This window comes from Pinus tabuliformis, chromosome Q (genome assembly GCF_031772625.1).
Source record: "Pinus tabuliformis cultivar Carrire ecotype Pingquan chromosome Q, CPIR1, whole genome shotgun sequence".
Lineage (NCBI taxonomy): Eukaryota > Viridiplantae > Streptophyta > Pinopsida > Pinales > Pinaceae > Pinus > Pinus tabuliformis.
The window spans coordinates 471,404,111-471,420,699 of NC_142296.1; the positions used below are offsets into that span (position 1 = coordinate 471,404,111).

At 39.0% G+C, this 16,589-nt stretch overlaps 1 protein-coding gene across 2 annotated transcripts in view; it reads left to right on the forward strand.

Annotated features, from left to right (window-relative positions):
- LOC149220242 (uncharacterized) overlaps positions 1–15,532 on the forward strand; it is a 67,208-nt gene extending 51,676 nt beyond the window's left edge. The window contains exons 6-10 of one of the 2 annotated variants that reach the window (XM_089384712.1): positions 12,358–12,757; positions 12,849–13,149; positions 13,889–14,044; positions 14,143–14,640; positions 14,756–15,532. In XM_089384712.1, coding sequence (XP_089240838.1) covers positions 12,358–12,757; positions 12,849–13,149; positions 13,889–14,044; positions 14,143–14,640; positions 14,756–15,049 — 1,649 coding nt within the window. In that variant the 3' untranslated portion in view covers positions 15,050–15,532. Of the gene's footprint in view, positions 1–12,357; positions 12,758–12,848; positions 13,150–13,882; positions 14,045–14,142; positions 14,641–14,755 lie in introns of both variants that reach the window. The other variant, XM_089384711.1, reaches the window with a different exon arrangement.
- Positions 15,533–16,589: the final 1,057 nt, after the last annotated feature.

A 16,589-nucleotide genomic window follows, 5' to 3' on the forward strand; every position in this document is an offset into this window, starting at 1 on the left:
CAAAGCCATTGATGAAAAAGTATCTGATAAGGAATTGGTAGCTGTTGCTTTGGGTGGTCTCCCTAGATCTTGGGACTCATTTGCATCAGGGATTAGCACAAGAGAAAATGCTGCAACCTTTGACAAGTTATGGGCAACATGCACTCAAGAAGAGTCAAGACTATATTCTAGAGGAGAAGTTGATCATTCAAGGATAGAAGCATTTGCAGCTCATGCTAAGGGAAACAAGAAGAAGAAACCAAATTTTGGCAAATTCCAAAGTAGTTCTAGTAAAATACAAGGTTCAAGATCTGCTACAAGGAAGGACTCTACCTCTCATAGAAGGCCTCCTCCTCCCTCTCCAAGTAGAAGAGATAGAAGAGACAAAAAAGATCTAACAAATGTTCAATGCTTTAGTTGTCAAGCTTATGGTCATTATCAAGCTCAATGTCCTCAAAGAAGTCGAAGAGATGACTATGAAAGGGATGATGATTGTAAAAGAAGAAAACATCATACATCTGGCGCTGATTTAAATGAACCATCTTCAAAGAGGAGGCATGGGAGAAATGATTATAAATCTGAACACTCATGTATTTGTGCTCTTACGGGTTCCGTTGAAAATCGTGATGAAATTTGGCTTGTGGACATTGGTGATTCTAGGTACATGACTAGAAACCGTGATTATCTATCTGAATTACTTGAAAAGAAGTTCTCTCAAAAGGTTGAGCTTCGAGACAATGGCAAATATGAAGTCAAGGGCATTGGTACGTCATCTTTCCAATTGGAATCTGAAGATAATGTATCCATTAACAATATTTTATATGTTCTTGGTTTGAAGAAGAATTTGTTGTGCATATCATCTCTTGAAGACAAAGGGTATAGACTTACTTTTGTTGATGAACAAGAAAATTTCATCTTTTGAATTTGCTAAAGTTATTGGGGTACAAATTGGAGGACTATATCATCTCATTGGTTGTTCATTCCAAGCTCTTTTTCACAATGCTACAAAACTTAGTGAGATTTGACATAAAAGGTGCGCTCATATGCACTACAAAGCTTTTGGAAGATTGAAATATTTTGTTAAAGGTGCACCTAAACCTAAGACAGATCATGATGGAGTATGCAAAGGATGTGCCTTTGGGAAAAATGTTAAATGAAGATGCACTAGCAGTGATAGTAGATCCAATATTCCAATGGATCTTATACGCTTTGATTCTTATGGGTCAATGCCCGACAAAACTTTAAGTGGATGCTTATACTATGTGTCTTTTATTGATGATTATTCTCACAAAACCTGGATCTATCTCCTAAAGACCAAGGATCAAGTATTTGAAAAATTTCATGAATTCAAAACATAGGTTGAAAATGCTACAGGAAGAAGAATCCAGACTCTAAGGTCCGACAATGGTGGGGAGTATGTAGCAAATGAATTGATTGATTTTTGTAGGGATGCTGGAATTAAGAGAGAGCTAATAGTTCCTACTGCCCCAAACAAAATGAAACTGTAGAGAAAAATAATATAACTATAATGAAAGGTATCAAAGCAATCCTTTATGATTAAGAGTTGCCGATGTTTCTTTGGGGTGAAGCTGCAAGGATTGCTGTCTACATTCAAAACAGATGCCCACATCCAGTCTTGGATTATAAGTCTCCCGAAGTGACCTTTACAGGAGAGAGACCACATGTTGAACATTTAAGAACCTTTGGTTGTCTAGTTTTTGTTCATATACCCAGAGAGAAAAGGACAAAGTTGGAACCATTCGGGAAGAAGGGTACCTTTGTTAGATACATTGAGAATCCAAAGGCCTTTAGGGTCTATATTCCAGGGCAACAATATATTGAGACTTGCAAGGATGTTATATTTGATGAGGATGCTGCATTTTGGAAATCCAAGGGTTCACACTTGGATTCTGATGAAGAAGTTCAAACTGCTCCAAAGAATGTGGAACCAAAGCCCCAAGAACCTGTATCTATGAATGAAGCTCCACATGAAGAAGATATTGATCATGAACTTGTTGAATCTACAAAAGTTCTTGTTGCTAAGACAAGAAAGAGACCTGCCTAGTTAGAGAAAACGTTGAAGGAAGTTGAAGGTAACGCTGCTCGTGGGACTTTCAGAGAACACAAGAAGCCTAAAAGGTACTCTGGTTATACAACCTTGATGTGCAAGTTCATTGGGTCTGAATCATCATCCTACGAAGAAGATGTTGAAGGGCAAGTATGGAAAGAAACGATGATTGAAGAAATATAAATCCATATTGAAAAATGATGTTTGGGAAATTGTGCCAAGGCCTAAGGATATATCTGTTGTGTCTTCAAGATGTATTTACAAGATAAAACATGGTGCTAATGGAAGTGTTGAAAAATACAAGGCTAGATTCTTGGTTTGTGGATTCTCCCAAAAAGGAGGAGAGGATTATGAAGACACTGTTACCCACCACTTCGTGGGTGATTACCCCAGGAGAAATTTTTCTCCATGATGAACCTCAACTGGCAGCCAACATTCCCCTTGCAGCCTCCTACTAGCTTGTTGTGCCATTTCTTTGCCACCCGAGTCAGCCATGTGGTCCCTCACCCACCTGTATTGATTGTATGTTTGAAGGTGGGCCTCCTGAATTTAAAGGTATGTCTTGTCATTTGGTAATTGAGTATTGGGTTTACTTATCATGGATACTTATGGGTATGGTTTGATGGGGGGATTTGGCAGAAAGGGTGGGCTTAGTTTGTGCTCTTGCCCCCTTGATCCCTTTTGGATGTTACCCTTGGATCTTAGTCCTGTGAGATCTCCTTTATTGGCAATTTGGTTCTAGGGTGGTACTACTTGGGAAACCCTGACTTTGGGTGTGTGGTCTCGCTTTTGTATTCGCATATATTACTCCCCTTCCACTCATTATACCGCATTCATCATTTCTCCCACTTGGGTCCACATTTCCATTCTGGGTCCACATAGGGCCAACCACCTTATCCCTTTGACCCCCACCTTGGGTCAAGCCTAGAATGATGCCCCAGAGGTTGAAGTAGCTAAAAGAAAAAGAAAAGCATAATTGGCCACATTTAACAGGAAATTGTACCATAAAATGCAAAAGATGCCCGAGACAAAATAATTAGCATGTGGGCAAAAACCAATGCATGAGCTCTACCCCAATCCATGGCCATCACCCTGGTTCCATAGGCCCTAGATGAGCCTCTTTTATCTTTCAGGAACCCATGATTGTCCCAATCTTGGAGGGCAATGAACTGCCCTACCTTAAAAGGGGTAATCACTGTTATATCTTACACATCATGCTCTTGTCCTTTGAGCCTTGAGCAATTAATTAAAGAAAATTCATAAAAGGAAAAAGGCATATAAAGAAGGATGGAAAAATCAAGTTTGGGGCATCGCATGTACCACAATTGTTGCCTCCTATACATTACATACCCAGGTGTGGGCTTCCCCTTATCTAGCTACCCCTATGCCCCATATGTGGTCCAGGATTGCCTCTCTCATTCCCTACACCATTCCACTTATTTATCATTTGACACTCCCATTAGAGGGATGTACCTTGGACATACTATCCCCTTTAAGGGCTGAAACCACCTAATAAGGTACTTGGCTAACCCCCTTTGGGGAGTTTGGAGACACTAGCACATGCCAAAGCCCACTACGGAAGGGCATGCCATTATGAAGTGCCCACTTTGTTATCCATGATTTGTAAGCTCTTTTACTTGATTGTTTTAATGACTGGTTGTACTGGAAGCCTAGGGGACGCATTGGATCTTATGCAAGATTACAAGTTGTTTCCATTTGGGTTTGGTCTCGCTATATGGGATCCTACCCCCCAGAGGTCTACATTTTGACATGTAGGGTGTGCATAGAGCCATTGGCCTCCACAACAACAGACAATACTCCACGGATCTTCATGGATGCTCAGAGACTACTAGCGATCCACTTTTGGGATGATGGTTATATGCTTCGTACATTATGCCCAGCAGGTCCCCACAGGAGCCCCACACTCTTGGCAGGTGTCCCAGAACTTGTTCGATGTCATAACAACATTCATTCCACCACTTGGACCCTTGCAAAGGATCTACAAGCATCTCTGATTCATATGGAGACCCATGGGGTCGTTTATGTGCCCTCAGACCCACTAGGAGAACCACAGGTCTACTACTTGGAGAGCAAGGGGCCACCCCCTTGTCCATCATATTCTGAGGAATTTATTCCTCAATATGGCACTTCAGGATATTATTGGGCCTTGGGAGGGGCGCATGACATGTATATACTACATATTATTATTTGGCCCCATTGTGAGGCTTATTTTTACACTTGTGAGCTAGTTTTGTGGGCTTGTCACCAATAGGGATTTTATTTACACATTATTTTACCATTAGGGGCTAATGTAGGCCCATAGGCTAATTTGAACTCCTTAGGAGGCTATATATTCATGTTAGATACATTCATTTGGATCATCACTTTATGGGGGGATCTCTCTAATATAGAGAACTTCACTTTTTTTCCTTGGAGGATATTTTTTGGAGATGATGAATTTTGACATATGGATTTGGGCTATTTATATTGTCTTGGAGCTTTGTCTTGTAAACGAAATGTTGGTTGGATATACTCTATAACGTTGTAGGTAAATTTTGATGTTATTATTCTTGTTGCTGCATACTGCTAAAATTGGGGCTAGTTGCCGCATGATTGAAATGTGGAATTGAGCATGTTTTAGCTAATTTAATGCATGGGCCAATGTTATATGAATGAAATGTCTTAGAGATTATTTGTCTCGATAAGCTCACATCGTTTGCTTTGAAGTATAAATGCTTGAAGGTCACTTTTCTTTTCTTTCTCTCAACATTGGATGAAGCTGACTTTGTGGGCCTCCTTGATCAAGAAACCAAGTTCATACTCATCATCATACTTGACTCCATATCCCCAAGTGAATTAGGCACTGATCCCTAAAAAAAGGGTGGTCATCCCCTTAAGCTTTTTCACCTTTTATCACTTTTTCCCAGGTCTAGCTCTCAAAGGTCACTTAGGGCATCAATATCTCGGGAATTGACCCAAGGAAAAACTTCGATCTCCTACAGGGTATTGCGCTGGTGGGTCCCCTCCCTCTTCTCGAAATTTGAGGCAATTCCAATAGTTTAATCTTTGGGAATCCAAAGCCCTAGCTCTAGGATCGAATTTTGCCTAGGCATCCCTAAGGCTAGATCTCAGCAGGATCAATTAAACCTTTTGAAGTAAATATTCTTGTTTGGTCCTTTCCCTTCACCTTGCCTAAGATAGGAACATCATTGGTTGCTGCATTCCATCCCCGAACCTGGGCTGGGTCCACTTGGCCCCGTGTGGTCCCACTTCTCAATAAAGATTATTTGTCAAGGATCACTTGGGAATCCAGGTTTCCCAAGGATTACAGGGAGTGAGAACCTCATCCGTAAGTCTATTCCTTCTCCCTCAACCCTCCAATCCTCACCGCTTACCCTTGGAAGACCAAGTCCCTTGCTTAAAGAGCAAGCAAGTTCCATTCTTCACTCCATCCTCGGGAAAGGGTTTCTAGGGTCACCTTCCACCTATTTATTGACATATACTTTACAAGTGATTTCTACACTACCAAGAGTCCTCCCATTGGTGAAAGTTCGCAGAGAGCAGGGAGATTTAGCTGTGGTGACAGTGGGCTAAGCCTCCATCGTTGCCCTTAACATAGAAGTTTCCCTCTTAAGAACCCCTTTTAGGTCCCCTACTGGTTTAGTGGTAACAGACACATTTGTTCCCGTTGCCAGGTATGCATCTATTAGATCTATTATTACTCTTGCATCTATTGTAGGTTGGAAGTTGCATCAAATGGATGTCAAAACAACCTTTTTGAATGGGGTCATTGAAGAAGAAGTCTACATTGAACAACCTCAAGGTTTTGAGGTCCACAATAGAGAGACACATGTTTGCAAATTGAAGAAGGCCTTGTATGGCTTGAAGTAGGCCCCTTGTGCATGGTACTCCCATATTGATGGTTATCTGTTGAGTTTGGGCTTCAAGAAGAGCAATGCTAATCCAAATCTATATTTCAAGGTTGTTGATGGTGAACCCCTAATATTGCTATTGTATGTAGACGATTTGTTTCTAAAAGGAGTTGAAGTATTGATTGTTCAGTGCAAGAGGGAGCTGGTTTCCAAATTTGAGATGAAAGATCTTGGCCTCATGCATTACTATTTGGGATTGGAAATTTGGCAAAAACCTGATGGGATCTTTGTGGGCCAAGGCAAGTACATTGTTTCAATTCTTCAAAGATTTGGCATGATGGACTGCAAGTCGATGGACACTCCTATGGTGACAAACTTGAAGAAGATCCATGACAGTGACTCAGAGTTGTTTGATCCTACTATGTATCGCAGATTGATTGGCTCATTGAACTATCTTGTGAATACCAGGCCTGATATTTGTTATGCAGTTAATACATTGAGTCAATTCTTGGTGGAGCCTTGTCATGTACACTGGGTTGCAACAAAACACATATTGAGGTACTTGCGAGGTACCATTGAGTATGGTCTGATGTATGCTTCTAATGGTGAATGACAACTATATGGTTTCATTAATGTTGATTGGGCTGGTAGCTCTAATGATAGAAAGAGCACCTCTAGATATTGTTTTAGCCTGGGCTCCACTATGGTTTCATGGTCTAGCAGAAAACAAACCTCTATTGCTCTAAGTACAACTGAAGTTGAATACATTGTTGCTAATGCTGCTTGTTGCGAGGCTATATGGTTTCAAAAATTGTTCTCTGACTTATTTGATCAAATGTTAGAGCCAACTATTATCTATTGTGATAATCAAAGTTGTGTGAAGCTATCTGAGAACCCAGTGTTCCATGACAGATCAAAGCATATTGAAATCAAGTATCACTACATTTGGAATATTGTCTAAAGAGGAGCTGTGAGGCAAACTGTTGATGTATTGACGAAAACATTGTCTTAGATGAAGTTTGGCTATTTCAGAGAACAACTTGGAGTTGTTAAGAACCCCTCTCTGAGTGAGAGGGAGCATTGATTACATAACATCATGGTTAGACCATCTCCTGTAGGCTCTGCACTGTGAGCTAAGTTACCAGGATTCAGATACGGATACATCAAGTACAAAAAAAATAAATATAATAATATTTTTTAATTTTAAAAAACACTTTAGAGTTCAAAAATCAAATACTCCCTGAAACCATCAAACACTTTTAGAACTGAAACCATTAGATATATTATAAATATGAAGACAAAAACACTGAAATGATGCATCCTCCCTCATACAAAGTAACAAAAAGGATAATATCATAAATGATAATAGTAAATACAATTACATATCCTCAAAGGGATATGCATTATCTTCTACATATTGCAACTCTACATCATGAATAGATGATGGGGGTCCTGGAATGCATGAAGTTGTATTAGTAGGCTGGACCGGTGGTGGAACAATATCCTCAAGTAGGTTGAGGTGAGTCATGGCATTCAGTGTCAGGTTCAAATAGAGATCTCAGGCTCCACATCCCACATCCTACTCGGACCTTTTTTATACTCTGGTTCAACATGTGATAGAAGACGAAAGTTGGGATGAACATAGACAAGATCCTTGGCCTTTGCCGCTCCCAACCTATTTCGCTTTACTGAATGGATGAAGCCATATGTACTCCAATTCCTCTTAGCTGATGAGGAACTAGCAACCTGTGATAACAACCTGGTGGCTAGAGTGGAGAGATGAATGCTATCCCCACCATGGAAGCCCCACCAAGTAATAGTATCAAGATGTCGTCGATCATCCATAGCTACTGGATTTGAAAAGCTACCAGTAGATTGTACAAATCCTCCAAAGTCTTGGCATACTTCCATTGCAACTCCCATGTCTCTATAAATTTTCCTCAAAGCTATCTTGTTTCCTTGATTAAAGGATAAAGAAGGAACTGTTTGTATCAATAGAAGTAGTTATCAATTGTGAAAAACTATTCTAGTCATTGCATCACTAGAATTTCAACAACTTCCAGGATCACCCTGTCAAGTCCTCTCAGCCTTGTACACTCTCTAGACAACATCATTCACAAATAAGAGCTCTTGGTATGTTCTACAATCCAGTACGAGGGAGATGTGTAATTACTAATATTTGTGCTTGATGTTTATGTGACACTTGTTATAAGTTGGCCTAACATACAAAAAATAGAAAAACCTAATATAAAATAACCTGCAATGTAGTAAAGAAAATTAAGTAATGAGCAGTGAGCATTAATTTACGCACACAACCCATTGTAGATCCATCTTAACATAGGATCTTTTAAGCATTGAGATATTTGCATTCTATTTCTTTTTGATAGATCTTGGTGTTTAATAGATCCGGAGTGATGATAATCTATGCTGCTCAGACAGTGCATTGGGTCCATCTCAGTGATTGATATTGTGACATACTTCTTTGTCTTCAGTCTGCATCTTCTCCCTTATTTTGTTGTATTGACATCTAGCAGGACTTGCACTCTTCGTTCTTTCTTGATGCAAAGTTTATTTTATGCATTTCATGTTTTGTTTACTTCTATGCTCTTGAAGTAGCCTAGGGTACTCTTTGGACTCCTGCTCATTTGTCTTGTTTTGCCTCATCTGTGTATCTTTTTGGTCATTTATGGGACATTAATAAATTATGGAAGTTTCTTGTCTTCTCTACATGTTTCATTCCCACCTTCCGATTATCCTTTTTTTGACTTCAACCACCATCAAGAAAGACTTGTAAATTGAGGAGTTAGTAAAGCAGCTAATTGCGTAGGGCTTCATTCCGAGTTCCTTAAGCATTGTGGATCTTGTTTACATTTCCAATCCTCCTCAATGGCACAGTTTGTTCTGATTTTCCTTGAGCATTGTGGATCTTGTTTACATTTCCAATCTCCTCAATGACACAGTTTGTTCTGATTTCCTCCTTAGTCTCAAGTTTCAACTTAGTAATCATCCCATTCACAAGTTAGTGGATTGCTCTAATTGGGTTAACTTTCTGGTCATCTTGACAGGGCATACTTTTGCTGAACTTTATGCTATATCTATTGACACTCACCTTTCAGATTAGTTGGAGAAGGGGAGGGGGGTAAAGACAATGGGTTCTTCTTATCCACAATTATGTTTAACTTGGAGGTTTGGCAACCTAATCTTTACATGTTGTGTGGTGCCACTTTAGAGTTCAGATTACTATGCTTCCTTGCATTATCCATTGTAAGTGAACTATCCCTGCTATATTGTTAAACTAGAATTTGAGGCCTAACCACTTCACTTGCATTGGGCATTGGGTGACTTTGCCTCAGGATGTGACAGAGTAACCCTTTATTGGCATTGTGCTTTGAGAAGCTCTTCTCTTTTATCAAAGCAGAGACTTGGCTTGTTTCTCAAGGCCTTCTTAATGAGATGAATATTTCCAGGTGCTTGACTAAGGCTGCTAGATTCATGACATTCTTCTTCCATCTTATTTACATTTTGGGTGTGTGAAATGCTTCAGAGTTGTGTTGCTGATATGTACACTGTTTCAACAGCTAATGAACGAAATAGATTAAGAACTGCTTGTACCCACACTCTGTTTTCAGAGTTGTGTTGCTGGTATGTACACTGTCTCAACACCTCATGAATGAAATAGATTGAGAACTGCTTGTACCCACACTCTGTATGGATCTCAAAGCCATGGTCACATGACCAACTTTTTCACCTCAATCAAGGGTTTTTCAGCCTTGGATTCTAGGATGACTTTCTCTTCTATCATTATGTCTGGTACTGATGCCTTTGAGGATTACTATGCAAGTTTCTGTCAGTTTGACCCACAATTTAGATGACATTCTTAGGGGTATCCTCTGGGACAATTTTAGTGTCATTGATGCTGATGTTACTTCTGATGTGGAAGAGTTGCTTTTAGCAGTAGTAATGTTGTTGTAAGTTGTTTACGTGCTTTAGTCCCATAGTCTTGTTTTGGTTATTTGTGACATTAATATTAATTTCTTTATTTCTTTCTTAATAGCTTCTAGAACCTTTTTAATTTCTTTACTTAGTACTATCTCAATTCATACTTGTCATCCACAAATGTCAAATAGCAAATGGACATATTTTTAACTGCTTTTTATGATGATGACTGCTTTCAATCATCAGCTCTTCTTTTTGGTGGTATTGAGTGTGTTCTCAAGAGCCTGTACCATCATGATATATAGGTTTGGGAGATTGTGGTTATACCTGCCTCAAACCCTTAGAAGAAAAGTTGTAGCTGCCCTACTGCAAAACCTGGGCTTCTAATACAAGTATGCATTCACTATTTGACATTAATCACAGAGCGTGGAAAATCAAATATTCCCATAATTTTCAACAAGAAAACCCTATTGGCCCTATCACAAGCCTTTCCATTTTAATGTTTAACATGAATGCTCCTTTTTTATTTGCATTCACAGAGTGCATTGTGTCCTGCACAATGGTTATTTCATCTCCTATATTGTTGGATAAAAATTCAAACAACACTTATATGATGACCCTACCTAGCGTGCTTCTGACCCTACTTGAGATTACCTTTATAACTTCTCTTGGACATGGATATGGGTCCGAACCTCTCTCAAGTGAGATCTTCATTCTGTTTTAATATGAAAGCTTTCAACGTGGAGAACACTGATCTCCTCTAACCATGTTTCCTAGTTGAGGACCTTTGCTGCTATTCCTCGTGCTTCTTTTCACTGGTGCTCAAGTGCTCTTTTCTCCCTGGCTTTCTTCTAGAGCACATCCCTGATTCATTCTTTCATACATCTAGGCTACTAGCCCTTTTATAAACAGAAATGCTTTTAATCTGCCTTTGAATCACCTTTTTTCCATGTTGAGCTGAGATTGTATGCGGCCACACACTTTTTACCAGGAGCCCTTTATATGTTCGTTCCTATGCAGTATTGTTCTATTTTTGGTCAACTGGCTAGGCACACTTTTTTGTATATTATATTGTACCATGCAAAGCACTTGCTTGGGCTGATTTGTGGACCCGAGCAGTTGTTCCGGCTGATTAAAATTGATTGAGTTCTACTGTATTATTCTCTGTATGTTGGATTTGTTTTTGTGATATGCAATGGGTCAGAGCTAGAGTTCATTGTACTTTGTCATAATCTGTATCAGCTTTTCAGCTGCTGATTATTTGTATATTTCTATTATTGTGATTGTTTCTTGTACATTTGCTTATTTAAGCTTATTGGTGTAATTGGAATAATTTGGGGTATGCACTGTACTGGTTTAACTTAACTTCATTGTTGAGTTATTCCTGTTCTAACTGAGGTTTGCATCTCTGTTACCATTAATATTTAGGTGTTTAAGAGTATTGTACATTCAACATGCCACCAGTCTTTAAGCAGCTCTCTAAACTCATTTTCAACGTTGACTTTCCCCGCAGCTCTCTCTGTTCCTACAAGTCATCTCCTTCTGCCTCTTTCACCTCTGTGCTTGAGTCTAAATCTGTTGAAAGTATCCCCATGTTCAACCCATCGAGTCTTTTAAAACCTTCCTTTGATTTCTCACTGTTGGAATTCTTCTGCCAACTGATGAGGCTTTTTTTGTCAGTTTTGGAAATGTACGTATCTACAATTTAAATTTGGAAGGATTTTTTTCATATTTCAAAGGCTTTACCCTGATCTTTCCCTGTAAGTTCTGTTGAGTGTAAAGCTAGGATGCCCCTTGTTGGTGCCTGCCTCTACACAGTTTCACAGAAATGGCCATCAACCTCCTTACCCTGTATGTTTCATTTTCTTCAAAGTTTCCAACCTTGTTGTTGATCATCTACAAAATCACAGAGTTCCAAAGTTTGGAATGTAAAAATGAATTTAACCCAGACCAGTATGTGATGATCTGCCTGCTCGGATTGAGGGTTATATACTTGTATCTGAATTTCAAGAACAAACAAGCTGCAGCCATGGTGTAAGGACTAATATGAAATACTTCTTTACTATTTTCTTCAGAGATGTGAACTTGCATAATTAATCCTTTCAAGTCAGAGAGGTTTCAATAACTCCATTCCCTTTACCGCTGCTTCCAAAGTCCACTCTGAACTTCCTGACAGGAACCAGCCTGTCCAGTCAGAACTCTAACCTTCAAACCTTTTTCATAATTTCAGTTCAACGATTCTTGCAAGAAAAATCTACTGCACATTCTGGTTCAATTCTTTGTACTGTGTCCTATAGGAAGCACTGATGATTTGTTAGAGGAGACATTAATTTTGCAGGTTAGTGTTAACTTAGATATAATACTTGTCGATATTTTCAACTAGGGTGCAATGTGTCTGTACATTAATTGCTCTAGTACTTACAAAGGGAATTTTAAGTCATAGCAAGTGCATTACTTGGGTATACTATTTTTTCGTTGACAACTTTTGACTGTGCTATACAGCAATTGGACCTAACATGGAGTGGAAGCGAAAGCCCCCTAACCAGGTTACTGTATCTAAGAACCCTGGAGTAATTAACAGTGGCACAGGTAGTGCAAGTGTTGCTGAAATAAGTGCACCATCTCTATCACCACCCAGTGCTGTAAATGTGGATGATGGAGCTACCAAGTTGCAGGAAAAACTGGAACAACTAAATGTTCGAAATGATCAGCATCTAATCATTCCAAATCATCTTCAAGTTCCTGAAGCTGCTTTTATAGGGCTCAGTTTTGGAAGCTTTGGAGCATTCTTTGGAAATACTTTAAGCACAGAGTTTGGCAAGGGTGGTAGTGACAAGAGTTCCACCCCACTTTCTGAGACATCCCAGAAAACAGAGGATTCAAATGAAGAACCTTCTTCAAGGTTAATACATTTTTTTTGTGTGACAGTGAGGCATTATAGTTTGCCTTTATTGAAATAGACTAAAAATGCTTATAATGGGGAATTTTTGCAGGACATCAGACCCAAGCCCAGAGTCTCCAAGTGAACACCATGAACAAACATCTCCCAGTGAAGATCAGAACTTGTCTTCTGGTATTGACATTACAGATTCAATCACAACAAACGGGGTTTCTCAATCTGATCCATCCAAGCAAGATCCAGTTGTACAGTTGGACCCTCAGTATTCACCTGTTGAAACTGCTCCAAGCTATGCAAGTGTTGGGTTAATGCCTCAGATTATGGGTAGCCAATACCATTCTTATGAACCTACCTTATCCAGTCCACTTGATGCTTCTCGACAACCAGGCCTCATGGTATTTCTTACACTTCCTTGTTTCTGACATGGAAATGGCATTGATATAAAAGCACATTGTCAAGAGTCTCAACTTTCTTAAGGAGAAAGCTTCCAATAAATGTTAAAAACAGGTCAAATGAAAAAAACTAGATGTACACATAACTGCCAGTAATCAAATAATAGAAGTAATGATACATGTCATTAGTAATCGGTATTTTTTTGTACAAAGTTATCCTATCATTTCTCTGGCTTGCACTTTCCTTACTTGATGGGCCTGTAAATTCTGAAACTTTTGGTGGTATCCAGTCTCTTTGGTTAAGTAGCATCAAGAGCGAGTCATTGGTTAGGTTTAGTATGTTGTAGGACTGTAGTCAATGCATTGACCCCACTGGACATAGCATAAATTTATTTTTCCCTGCCTTAAATAACCTATAAAATGAAAGAACTTCGCTTTGTTTAAATTTTAAAAGCAGATAGCTCGAATCATTTTTGCATTGAACTTGTTTAAATCCTTAAAATTTATTCTGAACATTTTTATATTTACTGCACATTTGATTTGCTTTTCTAATGCACCTTTTGTAACTAATAGGTGACTGAAAACTAGGTTTTTTTTTACTACCCTACGCATTACTTTTTGCATGCAGCTTCTGTAAAATAATAGATGACTGAATTCTGGGATTTTCATTACCGCCTTAAGGTGAAAGTGCTTTTTCTGTACATCAAATTTGTGATCCTGACTATTTTTTATGTAGATGCAGCAACCATATGATCCTTCAACAAGCTGTTACACTCCATTTCTCAGACCTGGAGATGGCGATGCTCGCTTTAATCCATTTGCAGGAGCAACAACCATAAGCAAATATAATGGGAATGCTACATTTTTAGCAGGCCAAAATGTATCAGTGTCGCAGGAGGTGCCTATACTGGATTCATTTCCTGATGGTCTATTTCTTTGAAAGTGTGTATTTGATTGCATGTATTTGGTATTAATGTTGGTGTGATATTATTTCAGACTGGAAGCTCTGCAGCAGTATCGTCTGCGGGTCCTACAGCTCCAGGAACACAAATGGCGGGAGTTGCACAGACTACTGTATCATTCCCTCAGCAGCAAATGCATTTGTTTCCCCAACCTGGTGGTGTACATATTTCTCACTTCCCTCCCACGTACTTCCCTTATCCTCATCAATACTTTTCACCATTGTACATTTCACCTCCAGCAATAAATAATTTTGCCGGCAATATAGGATATCCCCAGCCCTCCAGTGGTACCAATTATCCTTTGCCTTCTGGTAGTTCATTCCCTTCAGCAGCTGCTGCCATGAAGTACTCACTGTCCCAATTTAAGCCCATGACTGGTGGTGGGAACTCTTCTCAGACAGGTTTCCCTGTGGGGTATGCTAGTTATACAGCATCTCCATCTGGCTTTTCTGCAAGTCCTGCTGTCACTGGAGGGAGTAGATCTGGCTTTGAGGAAAACAAGGAAACCAATGTGTACATTCCGGGTCAACAGGTTCATCCTTTTCTTAGCCCTTAAAAGTCTGATATGAAAGCATTTTGACGGGAGAGGTTAATTCAAAGTTCTATGCACCATATTTTATTATACTGAAACTTTTCTTGGTGGGCAGGTTGATGGCTCTGCATTTTGGTTTCGGACACCTCAAAACCTTTCTGGCATGCAATCAAACTCATACTATAGCTTGACAGCACAGGGGCAAAATGTGGCATTTGCGCCTACACAGTCTGGCCATGCAGCATATGCTGGGTTGTATCACCCTGCACAATCAGGGGTGGCCCAAAATTCACCTCAGTTGCTTCAGCAATCAGAGCCATTAGGGGCAGCTGCTGGCGGTACTAATTCCCAGACAGGGGGTTACCAGCAATCACAACCAGGTCAACTGAATTGGAGTAACAATTACTGATATTCAGAAGATGTTTGATTCATTGATTTGCCTTAGCATAATACAGATTTGCAGCACTATCCAATCAATGTAAACTTTGAATTGCAATGATTGTGAGGACTGCCTCTGGGCCTGAGACGAGTGTACATAAAGTTCAACAGAACTTTTAGGTTAAGGTATCTGAAAGAAATTACAGTTCCCATAATGAATTGGATATTATGTCTCAACCTCTGAACTTTGCTGGAATTCGTTTTACAGCAAGGCAGTATTCCCAGGTTGGTATTCCTATTGCATGGCTGTTTCATATTTGACCTTCCTTTAGGCTTTTTATTAGGGTTATTGCATGTTTCATGCTTTATTTCAATCAAAAGCATGAATGCAAGAGTTTGATTTTGTTCCACAATTTCATCACTGTATCGTGAATTTTGACAATGGACACATTATCATGTGCACTAGTAACCTGATGTTACTGAAGTAAGATAATTTAATTCAAGTTCAAAATCATCAGTAAAGTTTTCCATTTTGTGTTTGTGTGTGCCATGACAGCCCACACATAATCAAGTGCACTAGTAACCTGATGAAACTGAAGTAAGATAATTTAATTCAAATCACAAAATTACCAGTTACGTGTCTTTTTTGTTCGTGTTAATACAATGCAACTCATGGCATAAATTTAATTGAAGTCACAATTCACCAGTAAAGTTTTTTATTTTGTTTGTGTTTGTGAATGCAATTGAGCCTATAGCAGAGCATTTTATGTTTAAATGCTTCTGTATTTGTTATTGGGTGTTAAAACAGTTGCTTTATTATTAGGTATTTAACAATTTCACTGTGTTGATTGCAAGCTAATATAAAAGCTAGTTGTCTATGGAAGAAATATATGTAAGCGATTTTCTTCCTGTTAATGGATTGTTCAAAAGCAGCTGTTGGCCACGGATCGGATTTATGGCAAAGTCTCTTTTATACTTCAATTTATACTTGAGATTTATCATAATGCACCTTAGCAATGATCTATGTGAAGACTGCTAATTGACCCAAAACACATGGTGTTGGTACTCACTTTACTGATTCACGAGCCTCAGAATACATATTACGCATGCATTTTATGGCAATGTCTAACAACATTCATGACATAGCTATTCCCAATTGGTTCTTCCAGAATAATGTGAAATTTTTGGTGGTTGCTGTGACCATCTTATATGTGATTCACAGCCACATTTTAGACCCTTGCTTTTGTAGAGCAATGGAAGTTTTTGTTCAGTCCGTTATTTACCATGTCTCATTTATTATGTCTACAACGAAGCAACTCAAATTTCCCTAACCATTATAGAAATTATTTATTGTGAAGTGCTCAGACTTAACCACTGGAGCAATTATTTCTTGTAATATTAAAAGACGGCAGTACTGACTGTTAATGGCACTTATTGGCGTCTAGCAGAAAATCAATCTCGACTGTGCAAAGAAAAAATCAACTACAACGGCAAAGAAAGCCATTGAGGGTTGAAATTTTTTCTTATGTTCCCTTCCTTTCGAATCAAGTGTTTTAGGATATATTTGTGCA